The sequence below is a fragment of the Candoia aspera genome, chromosome 2, assembly GCF_035149785.1.
Source record: "Candoia aspera isolate rCanAsp1 chromosome 2, rCanAsp1.hap2, whole genome shotgun sequence".
Taxonomy (NCBI): domain Eukaryota; kingdom Metazoa; phylum Chordata; class Lepidosauria; order Squamata; family Boidae; genus Candoia; species Candoia aspera.
The window spans coordinates 17,234,654-17,257,263 of NC_086154.1; the positions used below are offsets into that span (position 1 = coordinate 17,234,654).

The 22,610-nt window shown below is 43.9% G+C and overlaps 1 protein-coding gene across 1 annotated transcript; it reads left to right on the plus strand.

The window, feature by feature from the left end:
* Window positions 1-11,412: 11,412 nt before the first annotated feature.
* Window positions 11,413-21,621, plus strand: RACK1 (receptor for activated C kinase 1). The gene is made up of 8 exons (XM_063291358.1): window positions 11,413-11,643; window positions 14,384-14,555; window positions 15,022-15,169; window positions 16,067-16,162; window positions 16,667-16,777; window positions 19,136-19,276; window positions 19,904-20,014; window positions 21,470-21,621. Exons 1-8 carry the CDS (start codon window positions 11,535-11,537, stop codon window positions 21,533-21,535), a joined length of 954 nt encoding a protein of 317 aa, XP_063147428.1. The 5' UTR covers window positions 11,413-11,534; the 3' UTR covers window positions 21,536-21,621.
* The last annotated feature ends 989 nt before the right edge of the window (window positions 21,622-22,610 follow it).

A 22,610-nucleotide genomic window follows, 5' to 3' on the forward strand; every position in this document is an offset into this window, starting at 1 on the left:
TGAATGTTATAAAAAGTCCTAGCACTAAGAGCTGTTTAACAATGAAACTAGGTTTCTAGAAAAATGGTAGGCTCTGTTGAAGCTTTAACTTGGATTCCTGCCATTGAGTGGGTTGAACTCAATGGGGTAAGTGCCTCTTCCAATTCTGGGAGTCTAGGACAGCATTTTAGGAAGAGAGTTGTGTTAATCTATGATGGCCGAAAATCAGGAATCTGGTAGCCTTTCAGATTAACACATTTTATTAAAAGACACAAACTTTCCTGAGCTAAAAAGTTTATGCCTTTTAATAAAACGTGATAGTCTGAAAAAGTGCTACCAGACTTCTCCTGATTTTAAGACAGAACATGACAGACTTAAATTTTGAGATACCTCCTCGGAAACAAGAAGATTGGGGACTCACTAATTTTATGGCCATTCGGGTATAGAATAAGGCTCCTCGTTGGCGCCCCCTAAGGTTTGGCGCCCTAAATCCATGGAAGGACGAAAATTACTACAGGATTAATTTTTCAACGCTCGATACAGTAGGCTGCCTAGGTAATTTACGATCTCTTCGTCCCCCAGCATCAACAAACCGGGCTTGTTTCTTATTGGATAAAATAGCTTCTCCTTCGTAAGACTTTAACCAATGACATTTAAGGAGGCTTAAAATAAATATTGTGCCGTGGGGTGGGGGGATGTTTTGCCTGGGCGTGGTAAAAAGTGGCGGGAAAATGGGGGCGTAAAGTTGGCTCCAGAGGGCAGGGTTGTAGGCTTTGTGGGGGCGGGGGAGAAAACTAGTTCCGAAAAAGGGTTTATGCCAAGTGAATCGGGAGAGGAGCGCCCAGGTTTTGAATTTAAGAGCCGGCAGGGAACGTAGCCCGGGACAAGAAGACTCGTCGAATAAGCTACAACCTCCAACCACGTGCAGATGGTCATCTTCCTGCAGCACCCGGACCCTTTACCAAAAGTGGTAAAGCAGCAGGTCAACTCGAAAAGGGCCCGCCCAGAGTCGCCTGGGAATTGGGTGGCCTGGAGGTGACAAAGCAAATTAAATGCTGCTTTGGCCAAAAGGGAGTGAAGTTTACAGCCCCAAGCACTAAGCGCCCTATTGAGGCCTAAAGGTTCTTTTTAGAGCCACACACTTCAAAGTCTGAACAACTGAAGGAATAATGAAAAAGACAATTAATTATGGATGGAAAGCTGATTTGTGGGTTTTGATTGGCCATTTTTGCTCAGGTCTGTGTCTGAATAGATAATCAAAAGGGTCCTGCCAGTCTGAAAGCAAACAATAGAAATAATGTTTATAGTGTGTGAGCAAATCAGTTTTACCCACTTGCCTAGGGTTTGTGCTGATACCAGTTCAAGTTTTATTTTGATAGACTGGTGGTGTAAACTATAAAATATTTGAAGCTACATCATTAAGAATCGTTTTTCAGAGTTGTATTTTTAGTCTCCATCTGCAAAATGGTGTCTTCAAAGGTTCTGAAACTGAATTTTACCATGTGTTAAAAGGGCTGCCAATTTTTAAACTACTGACAGAAATGTAGTCACTAAGGGGCTATTGGAATAAAGTGTTTGAAATATAGCAATGTTATTTTGTTCTAATATAAATAATCAACTTTCATTATTGCATATATTTAGTCTTTAAGAGGGACTTGAAGAAAGCAACCTATACTGGGCATGAAGGAGCCAAAGACTATATTTTAGAGAAATAAAATATGCCTAACTTTGCTACCAAAATCACTGAAATAAGATCTGTGCCTCTAGATTTGGAAAGAACCGTGAAATCGTTATTTTCCCCTTTAATATTGGTGAGAAAAAACTTCAGTTGACCCCAAGCCTCACAAATGTTTTCTCCCATAGTAATACTACCTTTTCCCCCTCACAAAAATAAGCTTTGTTGATAGCAACCCCCATTTTACTCCCTGCCATAACTTTAATATTGAATCTACCTGATTAATCAGCCAGAAACTCATTCTCAGGCTGCATTTCTGTATTACTAGTCCTATTTAACATGCTTGGATTATACTGTCATCCTGAAATCCTACATCTGTTTTGTAATATAAGGAAATATTGAGGCTTTTGGAAAAAAAGAATCCTAATTGCCATTGGACACAAACTTCCTTTGCATAATCAAACGTTACTAAAATAGCGTTTTTTAAAATACTCGATTTTTCGAGTACGCGAATCTAGTATTAGCCTGATACCGTTCAATAGGGGCGACGTTTACTGGTATTCTGCAAAAGACCTGATCCGAAAATGCCACTAGCTCTTTCAGCGATTCCGGAGTGGCTCTTAAAAGAGCCTTTTGTACAGTTTGGTTAGCAAAAGCGAGGACCTCGCTAATGAGGCCCTTTCCCTGCGGGAGGTTTGTTCACCTGACGTTTCCTTCCAGGCTGGGGAGACTTACGACCCTGGAGACCTTTGGGTTTATGAACTGCCGGTTGTTTCTTTCGGGCCTTTTGAGGCTCTCTTTTCCCTTTAGCCGTTTTGACAGCCGCTTTTTTCGGCTTCTTTGTCCGAGTCTTGCCGAACTTGAAGGAGCCAGAAGCGCCGCTGCCGGTGACGCGGATCAGCACCCCATTGGAGACCAAATTGTGCAGCTCCCTCTTGAGGCGGATATTGTTCTTACTCAGGTTATACCCAGCTTCGATCAGCGACTTTTTGAGAGCAGCCAGCGAGATACCTTTCCGGGAATTGCAAGTTTCTAAAACTTGAAGAATCAGCTGCGAGAGAGAGCCCGAAACTCGTTTCTTTTTCTCCTTAGCAGTCGAGGTACTTGCGGTAGAAGGTTCAGCAGGATTTCCCTGCCGCTTTCCGTGAACCATTCTCAAACAGAGACGCGAAATCTCACTAAGCACCGAAAGCTCCCACTGAGAACAACGTCGGGCAGGGGATGTAAATATATATAGCCTCGAGTCTGACGTAACGGCATCGACCGCCGCTCTTCTCAGTTTCCTGAGGTAGTTGGCGCACCGCAGGAGAGGACCTCAGCAGAGTCAGTTTTCATTCAGGTCCACTACTCCTCCGCATATCGAAGAGTCAATAGTTTTCATGCCGTCTTTAAAAACAGCTATCGGTATCCTTACTGTCTGTTCGCTTGTTTCGGAAGGCTTCATAAGGTTTAGAAGTTGGGGGGGTTCCACCGTTTTTCGCTCCTTCTTTTCCCGCCCAGGTGTAATAAAAGAGGCACGTCACGCTTAGCGGCGGAGGTAATGTTCACCCTATAGGTTTACGTCACTATTGAGTTGCCACGGAACTTGAAAAGGCAAGACCCAATTCTGTCTCACTATAGAGAAATGGGAGAGGGAGATCACGTTTTATGTGGTGTTCCCCCGCAGCAGTATTTTGACAATTGCGGTTTAACTAGTAAACATGACTAAATCACAGATTAACATGTGTCATGAAAGTTTAAAGCCTTCTGCTCACAAGCAAAAGTTATTAAAATATTAATATTCTGTGTTTTATCAGTGATGCCAGTGTTAATTACAGAAAAATTAATGGAGCAGTTTTTAACACAAAATTTTAATTGTGCAGCTACAAGCTCAATGAAATATAAATACGAGGAAATATAAAATACTTAAGATAGTAAATATGTTTTAAACAGCCAGGGCAGCTAATCCATTTTTTACCTGATGTCTAAGTACACCCACTAAAGAACATCTGATATCTGAGTTGCTACTACCAATATAATTAATTAGTATAATTAATTAGGTACATTCTATTCAAGGAGAGGAGAGAAGGTTTTTACAAAAGGACATTGGACAATGCCTAGTGTTTGGGAGAGCAGGTATTTGAATACTGTTAGTTGTTTGTTCGTTCAGTCGCTTCCGACTCTTCGTGACTTCATGGACCAGCCCATGCCAGAACTTCCTGTTGGTCGTCAAAGCCCCCAGCTCCCCCAGGGATGAGTCCGTCACCTCTAGAATATCATCCATCCACCTTGCCCTTGGTCGGCCCCTCTTCCTTTTGCCCTCCGCTCTCCCTAGCATCAGCATCTTCTCCAGGGTGTCCTGTCTTCTCATGATGTGGCCAAAGTAGTTCAGTTTTGCCTTGAATATCATTCCCTCAAGTGAGCAGTCTGGCTTTATTTCCTGGAGGATGAACCGGTTTGATCTTCTTGCAGTCCAAGGCACTCTCAGAATTTTCCTGAGTTTCCACCACAGTTCAAAAGCATCAATCTTCCTTCTCTCAGCCTTCCTTATGGTCCAGCTCTCGCAGCCATATGTTACTACGGGGAACACCATTGCTTTAACTATGCAGACCTTTGTTGTCAGTGTGATGTCTCTGCTCTTAACTATTTTACCGAGATTTGTCATTGCTTTTCTCCCAAGGATTAAGCGTCTTCTGATTTCCTGACTGCAGTCAGCATCTGCAGTAATCTTCACACCTAAAAATACAAAGTCTTTCACTGCTTCTACATGTTCTCCCTTTATTTGCCAGTTATCAATCAAGCTGGTTGCCATAATCTTGGTTTTTTTGAGGTTTAGCTGCAAGCCAGCTTTTGCACTTTCTTCTTTCACCTTCATCATCAGGCTCCTCAGTTTCTCTTCGCTTTCAGCCATCAAAGTGGTATCATCTGCATGTCTGAGATTGTTAATGTTTCTTCCAGCGATTTTAACTCCAGCCTTGGATTCCTCAAGCCCAGCATGTCACATGATGTGTTCCGTGTACAAGTTGAATAGGTAGGGTGAGAGTATACAGCCCTGCTGTACTCCTTTCCCAATCTTAAACCAGTCCGTTGTTCCATGGTCTGTTCTTACTGTTGCTACTTGGTCGTTATACAGATTGAATACTGTTAATATTGACATGAAATAAAACTGTATATAAATTACTCAATATTGAGTAAATATCCAGGCAATGGACATCAACATTCAAAAAGGGTAATTTGGCATTTTTGAGTAGCACAATTTTATTTTGGTCCTATATAATGCTGATACCCAAGGGAACAGATATATTTGTCCTCTTTTAACCAACATAGCATAACTGAAACAAACTCTGGTCTATTCCAAAATATTTCAGTGATGTGATGGTTATGTTTCAGGAGAAAAAAAATTGAATATGAAAATAATGGTAGCCTTAAATACAACCCAAGTATCTGTCTCTCAGTTTATGTTGTTATATAATGACAAAAGACTGTGTCTGTTTTCCCTTGTTATTTCCAATTCTTTACCCCTTGAAAATCATTGTTTTTAAAACTATGTCATCTGCAAATCTAATGTCAACATGATTGTTTGAAAGTTCCATAAACTCAACATTGCTTTATTTTTTCCAAATGTTCAGATAATTAAATGTCTAACTAAACATGATGGGTGTCATCTCAAACACCATGTTTAAACAAAATAGAAACCTGTTTTGACCAAAAAAAAAAAGACCCCAAAACAATAACCCCAGTCTGACAAGAATTAGATCTGTATTTCACTTCTCCAGCCATTCACAGACATGGATCTCCAAATATTGTTGGACCACAACTTCCATTATTCTGGAACTGTTTTAACTGAAAATTAAAATCTAAAATCTAACATGTCAGTTCAACCCCATACATACTTACAGTCCTACTAATTTCAAATTTTGTAACGTTTACTCCAAGGTGGGTACAAGATTGCAGTTTTGTAGTCCAAACAAAATTATGGGAAAAGAATATATGATATATGAATAATAAATAATAAATGCTTTTAATAATAAATAATAAGTGCTTTTTAAATAATGAATGCTTTTCACTTTGCCTGAAATATTTGTGATTCATGCTGTCAGGAGGGGTGAAAAAGCCACTTTGCAAAGTTAGTCTCTCTCCCAAATTCAGGGACTAAGTTCTAATCAGCTCCACTGCCTGAGCTTTTAGGCAACTATTACACCCTGAGTTTTTCATTACACTTGGTTGTAAGAAGTAATAAATGGAAACTTAAATACCTGGCACATCTTTTTTTTTAGATCAATTCTCACACTTTATTTGATTTTTACAAATATTCTCTAAATTCATGGGCTTTCTAATTAAATTTCAGAATAAAACATGAAAGAAGCAATATTTGTATTAATGACTGTATAAACCTATCAATAATTAGAAACAAGCAATATTTAACTGAATTAATGTTATTATGGATGGATCTATTCAAGTTTATCTGTAAAACAAAACATTAAATGTCATTTTGATTGATATTCCCTATAAGATGAAAAACCTTTGGCTGTTCCTGCCTGGTTTCAAGCCAGGGATCTTTCATGTGTGAGGTGAACATGATAACCACTATACTACAGAAACTCAGCTGTGTTTGGTGAGCTGTTCTGGCTGATAAGCAAGCATGCCTGGAATGAATCCCACAACTCAGCAGAAGCATTCTTGAGCTGAGTCACTTCAGTAGAGCTACAGTCAGATGGTCAGAGGAATGCTGTAATGGAGCGGTGGATGCTTTGAAAATAATTTGGAAGAAATGCTTGGGAGTTCACCCAAGTCCAGTGACACCTCTTTCCTTCTCCCTGGAGGAGCCCAACCTTTTTCAGGCTGGGGGGAAAAAAGCCTGGAAAAAGGTGTCACAGTTTTAACAGTCACCTTAACTTCAATCAGTGGAGTTCTTAAAAGAGCATCTGTTTTTCAGGCTTGTGCAAAAGCAGGAAAAAAAAAGTCAAACTTCTCTAATGGAGAACAGAGAGGGGTTGCCCTTAACCAATGTCTGCAGCACTTCTTCCTCCTCATTTTCAAAGTGTGTACAACCCTGGTAATTACAATCTCCAGACTGCGGGTGTGGGGGGTGTTCCCCTACAGCTGCTATTGAATTTTTATACTGAGCCTGCCTCCATGCTTCTGGGTAGTTTGCTGGATGCTCAGCACTAACCTAGATAGATTTGTATACCAATTATACAGAATACTGATTGCCAAGACCATTAATTTTATGTTATACAGTAAGGATATTGTGGCAAAATTAGCACCTGCTGACAGGGAGGAAAAGGGGAGAGGTGGCCACCAATGGATTACAAGGGGCATAGTGTTTTGGTGAGATGCTCCACCTCAGGTGCTTCGCCTCAACTGGGCAAGCTATGAGCAATCCACATCCAAAGGCTGTCTTGCGTTGACCAGCTTTGCTCCTTGACGGGACCATGGCAGTGTTTCTCAACCCCAGCGACTTTCAGAGGTGTGGACTTCAACTCCCAGAATTCTCCATGGCTGGCTGGGGAATTCTGGGAGTTGAAGTCCACACCTCTGAAAGTTGCTGGGGTTGAGAAACAGTGGACCATAGCGACACAGCCTCCCCCCCCCTTCAGATTTTGTGGATGTCAACAGGTGTTTCAGGATGGTGGCCCTATGTCTACCATACTGGTACCACTTCAACCAGTCCTGCTGGGGGTATGTAAGTGCAGACACACCGTATATAGAATATATATAGAACCATGTAATTGCCAAGAGCCACAACTGTACTCCAACATCCCTAACTCCTGCAATTATTTTATTTATTATTCAAATTTCTATTACCGCCCATCTCCCCCCCAAATTACCTGACATGACAGCATTATGGCATCAGGTGTGACTCCATGCCACCCAGTAGCTCCCATTTTGTGACAGCAGAGCACTCCACATCCAGACAAATGTGAAAAGCAACAAAGCCTCTTGTTTTCAGCAGCACAGTCTTCCACTTCCCGTTTTGCAGAAACAGAACACTTAACTTTGCACCTAAGTCTCCCAAAAACAAAACAGGGAGGGGGATTTTCAAGCACAACTCCTAAAGCCCTTGGAGGTTGGCAGTCCCTCTGTGGACACGGAGGTGGCTCTGCAGTCCCGGTCTGGAAACGCAGAGTGGGGGCACTGGAAGTCCGTTGTTGTAGTAACTGTGGGCGTTCTTCTGTGATGCTGCTCACGGTTTTCTATCAATTTTTGGCGGCTCCGGTCTTCAAAGCCAGTGGAGGCTTCTTGGCACAGGGCTCACCAGCGGGTTCCATCAGCAGCCGCAGCTTCTAGTTCCCTTGGCTGGATGTCACAATGGCGCGGCGTAGAGTTTTTGTAGCGCTTGTGTAATTGACCTCAAGGTCTCTTCCCAGACTGCAGCACACTATAGAGCAACTGGCGAGGCATATGGTGGACATCCATTCTGATGACATGTCCCACCCACCGCATCTGGGCTCTGATAATCAGGGACTCGATGCTGGTGGACTCCCAGTGATCCAAGACCTCCAGGTTGGAGACACGGTCTTGCCAACGGATGCCAAGGATGGAGCAGAGAGTGCACACTTGAAATTTCTCCAGTTGGTTGAAGTGCCTTCAGTACAGAGTCCAGGACTCACATCCATAACGAATAGAGTGAGGCTGGACTGAAAAGCTGTCCACTCACAAGTTATAGAATTAACTGGGGTGTTGTAATTTTACTGAATGGAAATTCTGAACCAGTGGCCTAGATTTACCCTAAGCAAAGCAAATGAGTAGGAAACAATTTAAAAATGAACATGTATTTCCATGTTGCTAGTCTCTTAGTAAGTTAATTCAGAAGAAAAAAAGATGGTGGGAAGCAGGCTAAAGTTTGTGTGAGCTTATTATTAGGCTGCCCTAAATCTGAGTTGTCTTCAGTCAGTACCCATCAGTTGATTCCAACTGTTTAACCTAAAATCAACAGTTACATTCATTATAATCTCAGATACATTTAAAGAAAAATCTAGGATAGCATTCTGTATTCCTAGTCCTAGAAATCCACAATTTCTTCCCTTTAAATTGCATTTACACATCAAAATGATGTAGGCAGCATTCTGAACTCACAGAATCAAAGCGTATTTTTCCTAAACTCTAGGCAAAACCCTCACCTATTTACACCACCTAAATCCTCACCTATTTACACCAACTTCCCCAACATGCCATAGAATCATTGGAAGGGACCTTAGAGGTCTTCTAATCCAATCTCTTGGCCAGGGCAGGAATCCTCAGACCATCCCAAATAGCTGTCCAACCTTTGCTTGAAGATCTCCAGTGACAGAGCACCACCAGTGACTCCAGAAGGCAGGCTGTTCCACTGCTTGATAGCTCTCCCAGTCACAAAATTCCTCTTGATTTCAAAATCTTGGCCCTTGTCCTATCCTCAGGCACTACAGAAAATAATTCCATACCTTCTTCCCTATGACAGCCCTTCAAGTATTGGAAGGTTGCTGTCATGCTTCCCCTTAGCTGTCTGTTCTTTAGGCTAAACACACCACGTCCCTTTAACTGTTCTATGAAGAAGCCCCCTACCTCACCTTTGTGACTTTCCTCTGCACTCCTCCGTGTCCTTCTTGTATTGTGGAGACCAAAACTAAGAGACACTATTCCAGGTGCCATCTGATCAGCGCAGCATAAAGTGGAACTATGACTTCCCATGATCTTGACATTATACCTCTGTTGACGCAGCCCAAGATGGCACTAGGTCTTTTGGCAGCTGCAGCACACTGCTGGCTCATGCCTTTTCAGGTATCTTTGAGTACAATTCCTATCATTCCTTATAATAGCTCAAGCTGGCTATGGATTATGGGAATTGTAATTTAACATAACTGGAAAAATTCAGGCCAAGGAAAGCTGAAAAACCAACAGCAACTGGAGATCCCTTGAACTTCTAGTAGACAAGCAGAAGACTTTCAGATACAGGTGAAGTCTGTTTCATGCGTACTTCCATTCTGGGCACGAAGGAAACAAAAAGCTGATTACAGGATGGTTTTGCTGAAGGAAGGAGGGAAGGCAGGCTGGCTCACATAAGTTCTACTCCACCCAAGGAAAGGAAATCTTTGCTTTAAAAAGGTGAAAAGAGAGGAATGAAATTAATACTCCATTCCTTATTTCTTCTGCCTCGCCAGCATAAGCCAATCAGATCTTTGCATCAGCCCATTCCTCCCATTTTAGGTCTCCCCCCCCATCTTTTATTTTTTACGTTTTATGGTAATGTGTTTAACTGTTGTGAGCTGCCGAGTCATTGAGAGTCAGGTGGCATACAAGTTTAATATATCATTATTACTACTACTACTACTACTACTCTCATCATCACCACCATCCCAGTATTTCTTCCTCCCTAAACATCTTTTGGAGGAAAGCTGGATATCCATTTTTAGAGGTAGATTGATAATAGCAAAAGGATCCGTGGCAGAAATAGCCACGGCTTTCTGTTAATTCGCTCTGCTCCCAAATTTGCTTTGAGGCAGGGGTGCTGCTTCCTTTTCTACATTGCCAAGATCAAGACAGACAAATCTATTTTAATAGGCATTGCACAAGAAAGGCACATTCTCATACAAAACTTCTAATATGCCTGTCACCAGTTTTGGAAACTAGTGGACCGTTAGAATAGAGGTGTGTTCAGTGAATAGAAATAATATTGTTATTATTTTTTCTAATGATTTACTAAAAGCAAGTTTATAAAGTTGATTATGTGCTGTCAAGTTGGTGTCCAGCAGCAACCCCATAGATTTCCTCTATGAAGATAGCTTCCAAAAATATTAAAACATGGCAACGCTTCCCAAATTTCCCTGGAGAAGGAATACTAGAACTTGGGTGCCATTGCCAGAAAGTCCCCCAGACGCTACTTCATCTTTGAAGGTATCCATGCAATTTAAAGGCCTGAGACTAGAGTACAAATCCTCTTTGAACATTGAAAAGGTGAAAGGTCCCCTGTAAAAGCACCGAGTCATGTCTGACCCTTTGGCGGGACGCCACTTTTGCAACGTTTTCTTGGCAGACTCTAGCGGGGTGGTTTGCCATTGCCTTCCCCAGCAAGCTGGGCGCTCATTTTACCGACCTCGGAAGGATGGAGGGCTGAGTCGACCTGAGCCGGCTGCCCGAGAGAGAATCCAGCTTCCGCTGGGATCGAACTCGGGTCGTGGGGAGAGTTTCGGCTGCAATACTGCCGCCGACCACTCTGCACCACACGAGGCTTTCTTTGAACATTACTTCTGAATAAACGTGGGTTAGATCTATAATACTATTTGCAGACTGAAACTTTTTGAGAAGCTTCTCTCCCTGCCTCAATGGAGAGAGCGCTCTCTCCTTCGAACTCAGCCCTCCTAAATTTCTCTCCCTGAATGAGAGCTGGGAGGATCAAACAGTAACGAGCTCGCCTTTTCTGAAGGGGCTTTCACGAACTTCTGCCCGCTAGTTACAATTACAGTACTTTACATGCTAGAATTCCTAAGAGGCAATCGAAATCTCGCCATAAGCGGAGAAATCCTGCTAAAAACATCGCGATAAGTGAGATGCTAGCGCTCTCCTGCCTATGCTATATTTTATAGGACCTCAACCGCCACCGCGTTATCTAAGAATCCTATTTCAGACGTACAACTGCAACCTAGCCTTTTACTAACGATGAAATGTCTCTTAGAGACATTTTACATTTTATCTTTTATAAACTTCCCAGCTTAAACATGCAGGCGGTCTCTGGAGGCAGCCATATTGTACGGTCCCGGCACCGGAGCTCGTGAAAAGAAACCATTTCCGCTTCCGGAAGAGGCTACTTCTTCCTTTCTTTTTCCGGGCCTGGGCGAGTTGGCAGGTACGGGCGAAGGACCGTCGCTGAATCCGACGCCATCCTCCGTCTGCCGCGGGCGCTCGAGCTCTCTCAGCCGCCGCCATGACGGAGCAGATGACCCTGCGTGGCACCCTGAAGGGCCACAACGGCTGGGTGACCCAGATCGCCACCACCCCGCAATTTCCAGACATGATCCTCTCCGCCTCGCGCGGTAAGGAGGAGCAGGACGGGCCAGTCCACGGGGAGGGGGAGGGGGAGGGGGAGGGGGAGGGGTGGCCGAAAGAATAGACTGGGAGAAACCATGTCGGGGAAGAAACCCTGGAAGAGACCAGATTTCGCATGGGCGATCCGCGGGGGCAGCGTGGCTTGCATGACCTGGTGAATCAGTTTTCTTTTTGGAGGAAAATCTGCCGTGGATCGGGTGGAGGCAATTAGGGGAGAGACCATGGTGTCCTAAGGATGAGCGGGGTAGGAAGAGCCCTAGGCCAAACTATTAGGAAGAGTTGAGTAAGGAGGATTAGGACAAGCCGAATAGTAGGGGGATGTTGCGTTCAGAATGCGGGACGGTTCGAAATCTATGAGAGGGGAGAGACGTCTGTCCCAATGATTAAATCTGACATTGTCTACTGATCTTTTCAATGAGGTCTGAAGACACGTCCTGCAATTATGATGGGACAGGAGAGGGTCAAGAAAGAAAATGGAACAGTTTCTGTGAGGGTGGGACTGTTACAAATCTCCAGCTGGTGCCATAGTGCGGGGAGGAGAGGCTTGCAAGGCATATTTTGTCTTTTTTGGTTGGAATTCCAAGGAGTATCAGCTAGATCCAGGTGTAAAATAGAGAGCCAGTATCAGCTAGAGCCAGGTAAAGCATGTATTCAAGAAAATGCCTGACCATGTGCTTAGCCCAGATAATTTGTGATCAGGAGCAGAACTCTGCCAATAAGGACTTAAACAGTGCACAAATCGGTTCCTGGCGTCCTCCCTCCCACCAACTCTTCTTGTGCAGTAACTTTGTTAGTGGTTTGTTATAGAGACCTTTATTTTCCAGTTCTAGCCATTATCAAAGAATTGGGATCAGAAATGTTTACTGATCATCTACTGAGATCACCCTGTCCACCTATTGCCCCTTCCTGGATTACAGGAAAGGTCCAGTGAGTATTTCATATTAGGCAACTCCATTTTAGAGTAACTCACTTCTCACTTGGGGGCAATTAGAATTACATCGGTGGAGCCTGCATGGTATTATAATGTTTATGCCTCTCCTTCTCTAGAGAAGAACTGTAGCCTCTTTAACATTAGATTATAGTGCCTAAGAAGCAGGGAAAATAATAATAAGTTACTAATAACTCCCTTAAGCATCAAAGCTGGCTGGGTGACTTTGGGCCAGTCACTCTCAGCCCAATCCACCTCACAGGGCTGTTGTTCTGGGGAAAATAGGATGCAGGAGTATTAGGTATGTTCACCAACTTGAGTTATATATAAAAGAGGCAGGGTAAAAATAGAACAACAACAGCTGTTTAGAAACCTGCAAAGATGGAGGTCCAAAGCATTTCTGTGGAGGATGTTTTTCTATGTGCTTTTTTAATGTACGAGTAGATTAAAAGAGGTAGGTGCAAAGATTACTGCAGATGCTGACTGCAGTCAGGAAATCAGAAGAGGTTTAATCCTTGGGAGAAGAGCAATGACAAATCTCAATAAAATAGTCAAGAGCAGAGACATCACACTGACAACAAAGGCCCGCATAGTTAAAGCAATGGTGTTCCCCGTAGTAACATATGGCTGCGAGAGCTGGACCATAAGGAAGGCTGAGAGAAGGAAGATCGATGCTTTGGAACTGTGGTGTTGGAGGAAAATTATGAGAGTGCCTTGGACTGCAAGAAGATCAAACCAGTCCATCCTCCAGGAAATAAAGCCAGACTGCTCACCTGAGGGAATGAAATTAAAGGCAAAACTGAAGTACTTTTGCCACATCATGAGAAGACAGGAGACCCTGGAGAAGATGCTGATGCTAGGGAGAGTGGAGGGCAAAAGGAAGAGGGGCCGACCAAGGGCAAGGTGGATGGATGATATTCTAGAGGTGACGGACTTGTCCCTGGGGGAGCTGGGGGTGTTGATGACCGACAGGAAGCTCTGGCATGGGCTGGTCCATGAAGTCACAAAGAGTCGGAAGCAACTGAACGGATAAACAACAACAGATTAAAAGAGGACAGTTTCACACCGTGGAACATAAGGAATGAGAAAGTTTCTTCTGTCCAGGATGTTAAGGAGTTTGCTGATTGAGTAGTAGGGATGTACAAAACCTTTTTGAGTGTGAATTTAATTCATGTTGGAAATGAGGTCAGGATAGCTCCATTTAGAATTTGAACCATTCCTCAGATGGTTGAAAGCAACCCACTTTTAGTTGAAGATACTTACTTTTAGTGGGAAGATTTTGGCAGTAGTCTTGTTCCTGGGCTGTTACATTCTTAATAGGGTCTAGATTATGTTGTGTGACTGTCATATATGTAGAATATACTTCTACATTGAAGAGTTAACTTCATGTTCAACGGGTTGGAAACTGGCGCTTCACTCATTTTCAGCCAATGCTGAAAACTACTAGGAATTGGATGAAGCGGTGTTTGGTGGACCATGGTGCTCACCACTGTCATTCAGACTAAAAGACAGGACGGTTGTTTATAACTAGCCTTCTACCAGAGCTGATAGTTTTTTGTGTGAAAAGATCTGCTGATCAGGGGAGAGCTCTTAATCCAATGAAACCCTTATACTTGCAGCTTGAACTGTGGAGTTCAGATGTGCTTTTCACCATCCTGAGAATTAAACTTGGGGGCAGGATGAAAGGCAGGACCTTAGATGCAGTAGGTAGTAGGGTGGGGATCAGTTATTTTGCTTTCCCGGGCATTCTCCTGGGTTGAGATTTAATGTAAAGGAAAACCTTTTGTATCCTCTTACAGACAAGACCATCATCATGTGGAAGTTAACAAGAGATGAAACTAACTATGGGATTCCCCAGCGAGCCCTACGAGGCCACTCTCACTTTGTCAGTGATGTGGTTATCTCGTCAGATGGGCAGTTTGCCCTCTCCGGCTCTTGGGATGGCACACTGCGTCTCTGGGATCTTACAACGTGAGTGCAAATTGTAAAACAAAAACATTGCTTCTGTGTCTCGGGAAGTGCTAATTTAATTCCCTGCGAATTTCTTGTTGTCTAGATTTATATGCCGAGTTCTTTTCTGATTACTTTTTACGCTCCCAGTGATTAAACCTGATACACATCTACAGCCCCCATTGAGCTTCAAGGATATGTTTTGCTATTGTAATGGGAAAAATATTTTTCGTTTGCTTTGAAGGCTATATGCGTTGTGTAATTCAAATGATAAGTGGCATGAAAAGCAACACCAATATATTGATAATAAATTAATTAGATTATAGTCCCTAGGGATGGGTTTGGCCCAGACTTAAGAGTTGGGACAGTACTGGGATTTGCTAAAGGTGAAATGGTGAAGCAGAGAAAGAAGTGCTTTCTTTTGAGGGTTCCTCCTCTACCACATTCCAGTGCAGGGAACTAAAGTGCCAGATTGTCTTCCTTTCAGAGGCACAACCACCCGTCGTTTTGTGGGCCACACCAAGGACGTGCTGAGTGTGGCCTTCTCTTCTGACAACCGCCAGATCGTCTCAGGCTCCAGAGACAAAACCATCAAACTCTGGAACACCCTGGGTGTCTGCAAGTACACCGTCCAAGTAAGCCTCTCCTTCCAGGCCTTGGATTGGATGCCTTTAAAGCTCAGTTAACGTGACAGTCTTTAAATTAGGTGCCACTTAAGATGATCTTAGATAAATGAACAGTTGGCTCACAGCCATGTCTGACTTGAAAAGCACCAAGACATTTAGCTGATCATAGACACAGGTCTATTCAGTGCAAGATCGACAGGATGAAGTCATAACATTGACCTTCTCAAAGATAGCTCTGGTTCTGTTGGATTTACTAGGGAGAAGATTCCTTGGCACTTAAGTGGGTTGGTTTTGGAAGGGAAGTGTGATGCTTTCAGTTGGCTTTTAGTTAATATTATTTATTTATGTAGCACTGTCTACATATTGAGGGCCAGTTTGGTGTGGTGGTTAAGGCACCAGGCTAGAAACTGGGAGATGGTGAGTTCTAGTCCTGCCTCAGGCATGAAGCCAGCTGGGTAACCGTCGGCCAGCCACTTTCTCTCAGTCCTAGGAAGGAGGCAATGGTAAGCCACTTCTGAAAACTGCCAAGAAAACCGCAGGGACTTGTCCAGGGAGTCTCTGAAAATCGGACACAATTGAATGGATTAAAAAAATCCATACAGTAGACACTTTACTAGAATTTCATAGGTAAAAATGTGTTACTGTTCAAGGAATGTATTTATTATAAATTTCTACCACACACACAGAAGAGAGGGGAGGAATTGCAGGGGCAAAAGTAATGGAAAGAGAATGTGCTAATACAATTTAGTTGTTCCAGTGTATACTTTCAAATAGGGATTGTGAAACAACAGGTTAAGTTCTTTTTATAAATTATAGCTTAATTTGTTATGTTGCTAGTGAAGTGTAGCACCAAAGGATTGGGTGTGGAAATGCTTTGCTTTCCTATTCTTTTTCTCTCTCCCATAGGACGAAAGCCACTCTGAGTGGGTGTCCTGCGTACGCTTCTCCCCCAACAGCAGCAACCCCATCATTGTTTCCTGTGGCTGGGACAAGTTGGTCAAGGTGAGAGGAATCAATGTCTGGGATCTGCAGCCCCTGCCTCTTTTATTTGGGGGATCCCCATCTAACCCATCAGATCATGAAAAAGAGATTCCTTGCAGGTTTATGAACAACCTAGAATCTTTTCATTCCTCTTCACCTGTTATATATCAGGGAAGGGGGGGTAGGAGAGCACTGGGAGCTTATAAATCCATCAGATTTGCTGAAGAGGTACTCATGAAGGAAGCAAACATTTAAAAATAATAGCATGTCCCATTGTCCTCCAGCCTGAAATGTTTTGGTTATCTTAAGTAGACTTGAATCTATTTTTGTAGGCTGAGATTCTCTTCACTTCCAGGTATCTTAAAAGACTTCACTGCGTTTTTTTTATAAAGACACAAACCTAGTGCATCTCTAAATACTTTGCCTACTGACAGGCGTTGACTTCCTCTCTGCAGTCTAGCCCTTGCACGCCAGACCTTGAAACCTTCAGCTTCCTTATATGGGTTTGTTTCCTCCAATTTGTAGGTATGGAACTTGGCCAATTGTAAGCTGAAGACTAACCACATTGGGCACACCGGCTACCTGAACACAGTGACTGTCTCTCCTGATGGGTCACTGTGTGCTTCTGGTGGCAAGGTAGGTCACTCTGGCAGTTTAAAAGACAACCTCGTGGTTTTCCTTTTCCGTTTTCCAGCTTATAAAATTGGGAATTCCAATGAAAGTTGGCTAGGCAGATGCCTTCTGCAGAGAAAAAGAATCTGGCTACAACTAACAGCTGCCCCCTGTTTGACTCAGGATATGTAAGGGGAAAGTACTCCTCCCAATATCTTTTAAAATTAATTTTTATTATTAAATTTATACACCACCCATCTCACTATGGAAGTGACTCTGGGCTTAATTGCATCATTAGAGTCGATGTCTGCAATTAGTGGCTCAGAAGCTGAATCCCTAAGGAGAGAGATTCAGCTCTTCAGTGGGACCAATTCATTTCTTTCCCTCCCCTTAATAAGGTAAGAGGAATCCTCACTGGAGCAGCTCAGTCCGTCACCGTATTTTAATTTCCGTGGATAATGTCTTTTAGTGTGGCTGTGTTCTTAGGATGAGTAGTGAGAACCACTTCCTAGCTAAGGACAGTGAGGGATCAAAACCAGTTTCTTTGGAAATCTCATTTTGGTGGTGGTTTTCCTAGAAAGACTAGAAAGGGGTATTTGAGGTATACAGTACCTTGTCTTAAAAGGGCAATGGGGAGGCTTGAATTTAGTGGCTTGTAGGGACGCGGTGGCGCTGCGGGTTAAACCGCTGAGCTGTTGATCGGAAGGTCGGCGGTTCGAAACCGCGCGGCGGGGTGAGCTCCCGTTGCTCATCCCAGCTCCTGCACACCTAGCAGTTCGAAAACATGCAAATGTGAGTAGATCGATAGGTACCGCTTAGGCGGGAAGGTAACGGCGTTCCGAGTCGTCATGCTGGCCACATGACCTGGAAGTGTCTATGACAACGCCGGCTCCAAGGCTTAGAAACAGAGATGAGCACCGCCCCCTAGAGTCGGACACGACTGGACTTTACGTCAAGGGAAACCTTTACCTTTACCTAGCTCCCTGTGCCATTTCTTCATCCTAGCTGTTTTCCTGGTGGGTGTCATGTTCACTGATTCAATGTAGTTTATACATCGTAACGTTTCACATGCCGTGGTGCTGACGCACGTTTCTGTTTGGGAGGGAGCTGCTGTGAAACCTTGTGCCAAGCTCTGTATCTGTGTTCATTACAATGGAATGCGTTTGGGTTATGTGCTCTGCTCAAGGACTTTTGCCGCAGACCATCAGAAACGGTTAGGAGCACCTGGGATTGTGAGCTTGGGAAGATTCTACGGGGGGAGGGATCTCGTTTGCACCGAGGGTTTTTAGTTTGCATTTGGCGCGCTTTTATCATTCTCAGCTTTCTCTGTGATCCTGCATACTATTCTTTAATAAATCAGATATCTTTGAATTCCTACTCATGAGTCTGATAGTGTTTTAGAATAGGCAACCATTACAGTGGGTGACATTCCTTTCCATCCCTATCGGTTACAGGAAATCTGGCTCAGCTGTGATGAAACACACGAGCGCCATCTGACTTTATCCCCGTGCAGATAACTCACTCTGTTTCTGAGCTGTCCTAATTTCATATGGGAGGTCTCTCCCCCTTTTTGGAGAAAGTAATTTATCTCATTAAATGAAGAATAGGGCAACACTTAATTAAAACACTCTTTGAGTCCAGAGAAGATGTAGGTAGGTCCACAATTAAGTATATAAGCTTAAGATATAGTAGCTTGTGATACAGGTAGTCCTTGCTTAACGACCACAATTGGGACTGGCATTTTGGTCGCTAAATGATGTGGTTGTTAAGCGAATCTGTCTTGATTTTAAGACAATTTTTTGCAGCGGTTGTTAAGGGAACCACATGGTAGCTAAAGCAAATCGTGTGGTTCCCTGTTGTTTTTACTTGCTGGAAGCTGGCTGGGAAGATCAAAAATAGCAATCACATGACCACAGGACATTGTGATGGTCATAAATGCAAACCAGTTGCCCAAGTGCCCAAATCGCAATCACATGGCCTCACTGACGGTCATAAGCATGAGGACCAATCGCTAAATGAATGGTTCTTAAGCGAGGGCTACCTGTATATTCATTTTATTATGTGGCCAATTCAGACTTTCATCTGTTATTAAAAATGGATCTGTCTGGTGACATTCATATTCATATCCTGCTCACTTGGGAACTGCATACAGTAAAATGTGTGCATGTTGGCCAGAAATAGACTTGGTGTTAGAGGGAATTTCTCCAGGGAAGTTGTGGTGTGAAGGGGGATTATGTAGCATGTTGGTTCAGCTTTATTTCTGACCTTGCATTTTGGTCCTTTAAATGGAGAATATTTTGTTATGGCTTTGGAGAAGCACTTGAAAGTTTGCTATTGATAGGGCTAATGGGCTCTATCAGTTGACTTCTGTCTCTGTTCTAGGATGGGCAGGCAATGCTGTGGGACTTGAATGAAGGGAAGCACCTCTACACACTGGATGGTGGGGACATCATCAATGCCTTATGTTTCAGCCCAAACCGCTACTGGCTGTGTGCCGCCACTGGTCCCAGCATCAAGATATGGGTACGTTGAAACAGTCCGTGTGTCCTCATTCCCGTGCAGAGAAGAACAGTTAAGACAACCCATGCCCATGGGCTCAAAGTAGTAAATATGCCACAGAAGGGCCAAAACAACAGCAAAGCCTTGGAGCATTAATTTTACATTAATAGAGGAATCTTCCTTCTGGCACAGTGTCATATCGATACTCAGAGAGGTATCCGTGCCTCTCTTTGCTGTCTGTTGGCTTTTGTTATGTGCCATATCAGTCCTAAGAGTGGTGTAAATTTTGTCTCAGGCTTACAGATTGGACACTCAGTGGAGACGGCTAGAGAAGAGCGGGAAGGAAGGGTTATTAGAGGACGTGGGCATACCAGCGGAGAGATTTCATCTTTGCTGGTGATGGGGAGAGCCGCCTCTTGAGTTAGCATTGTGCGCTCCTGACTTATCTGTGGCTGTGCTGTGATTTCAGCAGCGTAGGGGCCAGGGGGTGTATTTATGCTGTGATGAAACCCAGAATGCCATCTGACATTGCTTTCCATGTGGAAAACCAGAGGCTGTTTCTGAGCCTGTTCCTCTCAGTGTAGTTGGAGATTGAGGAGAACCCATGGTTTCCTCTCTCTGATCTCTGCTTCCAATCTTACTTTCTCACAGGATCTGGAAGGTAAAATCATTGTGGATGAGCTCAAACAGGAAGTGATCACCACCAGCAGCAAGGCAGAACCCCCTCAGTGCACCTCATTGGCCTGGTCTGCTGATGGGCAGGTAAGAGATGAGAATCCCAGTGGCCTGTGAAGAATCATGTAGTTGCTTTCTCCACTACAGGTAGTCTTCGACTTACGACCGTTCGTTCAGCAACCGTTCAAAGTTATAACAGTGCTGAACAAAGGGACTTGCAACCGGTCCCCAAAGTTACTGTTGTTGCAGCACCTGCACCGTCACGTGGTCATGATCTGGGCGCTTGGCAACCTGTTTGCACTTAAAACCGGTTGTCAAGCACCCGCGATCACATGGTTGCCATTTGCAACCTTCCCTGCTGGCTTTGCCAGAAAGTCAGTGGGGAAGCTGACAGGGAAGGTCACAAGTCACTGGAGTGTTTCCCCCACCATGCACTTGTAATTTCCTGCTGGCTTCCCCATGACTTTGGTTGTGGGAAGCTGGCAGGAAGTTGCCTCTCCTAATGACCATGGGATTCACTTAATGACGGCAACCAGGACTGCAGGGATTGCTGTCGCTAAGTGTTGCGGTTGCTCTTTACAACCACATCGCTTAGTGATGGAAATCCCTGTCCTAATTGTAAATTGAGGAGTACCTGTAGGAGGGCAGGAGGCTTGACCAATGGCTGCACTTTTGAGTGGGTAACTTGCACATAGGATCTTGCAGCATGCTTTACTTTGAAGGGAAATTAGTTAGAGAAGGGGTGTTAGTAGGGGTGAAAATCCCACGTGCTTGGTCCCTGAGTTCCTAAATCACCGGCATACTTTCTGTGGTTTATTTTTGTATACTAAGGTAAGTAAATAAAATCATTGAGTTACTGAGCAGGAAAAGGCATCCTGAGCATATTCGCTCCTCCTTGCATTGTGTACAAAAGATTCATTGCCCAGGAAGGCGAAAAAGCATTTGGGCTAGCAGCCGCTCAGAGCCCTTTAGTTACAGTGTCGTGTCTCGTGGTTGGGAGTCGCGGATGGCAGGAATAGTTGGGAGCGCCACCAGCGCGCAGCTGTTGGTATAAATGGTGAGCGGTTTTTGCATGTTTCGCCTTGTTCTGGGTGTGGAGCTTTCAAGGGCTTCAAGCGGGGAGATAGAACTTCAAGAAACCGCCAGGATATTGTAGGCTGCCAACCCACAGGAGGAGGGAGCTTAGCGCACACGATGCAGGATGCAGTTTTGTTTTTTTCATTTCTCACTTTCAACTCCACAAGGAAAGAGGAAAGATTGCATCTTATTCCCCCCTAGTCCTTCCTCTCAGGTTTAAGTAGTGTCTCCTGGAGTGTCCTCTGAGTCGTCCTGTTAGGTGTTAGTCCAAGCCGCTTCAGGAAGGCTAGACTGGACAGTTTTGCACTGGACTGACATGCAAGATCTGCATTTGTGATGCACGTGAAGGGATTTAATGTGACTGTGCGCCATGGGGTTGCCTAAATCAGCCCTTCAGTTCATCCATTTAGCTTCCTGCCTTATCCTTTTGTGAACGTTGTTTTTTTCTCTCTCCTCTCCTTTCAGACTCTGTTCGCTGGCTACACAGATAACCTGGTTCGTGTCTGGCAGGTCACTATTGGGACCAGATGAGAGAGTGCAGTTGTTGGCCCACAAGGCACAAACTATTAATTATGTACAAATAATTCAATTAAAAAAGAAGGATTTGTGTGCTGGAAGTGGTCTGTGCGTTTTACAGGAACATAACATCCAACATTTTTTTAAATTTTTCCCTCCAGAGGTAGTTTTTTGGCTGACCCTCAGTGTGTTTTGGAAGGTCTGAAGGACCAGGTTAGGGACGGATCATCATGGAGAAAATGTGTGTGTTCCCTAAGAGCTGACGCTGACTTGATGGCACGTAATCAACGAGGTTTGAATTTAGCATTGCAGATGTCCTGAGGGGGGTGAATGGTGGAACTAGCCCTGCAAGGCAAGCTCAGCCCGTTTTGTATATGCCTTGTGGTGCCTCACGTGCACATGAAAAGGGTGACACTTGTGTCAAGATAATCATTTTCTCGTTTGGATGAAAGCATCAGATCCTGCGGACACCTCCACTCACTGTTATAATCCCTTCAGTTAGGAAGACAGCCCAAGCTAACATGAAAAGTTCAGCAAAACAAGTGAATGCGGGTAGCGACAGTTTAAAAAGGCCAAAGACCCCATTTAGAGATTATTAGGAAAGGAACCACAAATAAGGAAAGGAACCACTAATAAAATGGACAAGTAGCCTTGACTTTTCTAGAAATGTCACGGTCCCCCATTTTCAATGCCTTTAAGAGCAGTTACAATCCGAGTTACATGCTAAGGGGTTAGATCAGTGTTTCTCAACGTGGCCACATTAAGATGTGTGGACGTCAAGTTCCAGAATTCCCCAGCCTGCATGGCTGGCTGGGGAATTCTGGAACTTGAAGTCCACACGTCTTAAATCCGCTGAGGTTGGGAAACACTGCTCTAAGAAAAAAGCAAAGTAGAAAGTTGGCTGCTTCCGTCTCTGCTTGGTCCCACCATTTTTAGCTTTTATGGCTCGTGGCTGGTTATGTATGTGGCTGTACTGCTTTTACCCTTAGTGTACTGCAAACCTTCATTAGAAAAAGTAACACAAGCGGGACATAAACAAAACCTTAGCTAGAACTGACACATTGAGGCTGTCACATTCTGTCACTGATCC

Bases quoted from the DNA above. Each gene is read 5' to 3' on its own strand.
- RACK1 (XM_063291358.1), top strand. From the start codon at position 11,535: ATGACGGAGCAGATGACCCTGCGTGGCACCCTGAAGGGCCACAACGGC. The intron at 11,644-14,383 runs GTAAGGAGGAGC...ATCCTCTTACAG, and splicing joins GATCCTCTCCGCCTCGCGCG to ACAAGACCATCATCATGTGG. The intron at 16,163-16,666 runs GTGAGAGGAATC...TCCAATTTGTAG, and splicing joins GCTGGGACAAGTTGGTCAAG to GTATGGAACTTGGCCAATTG.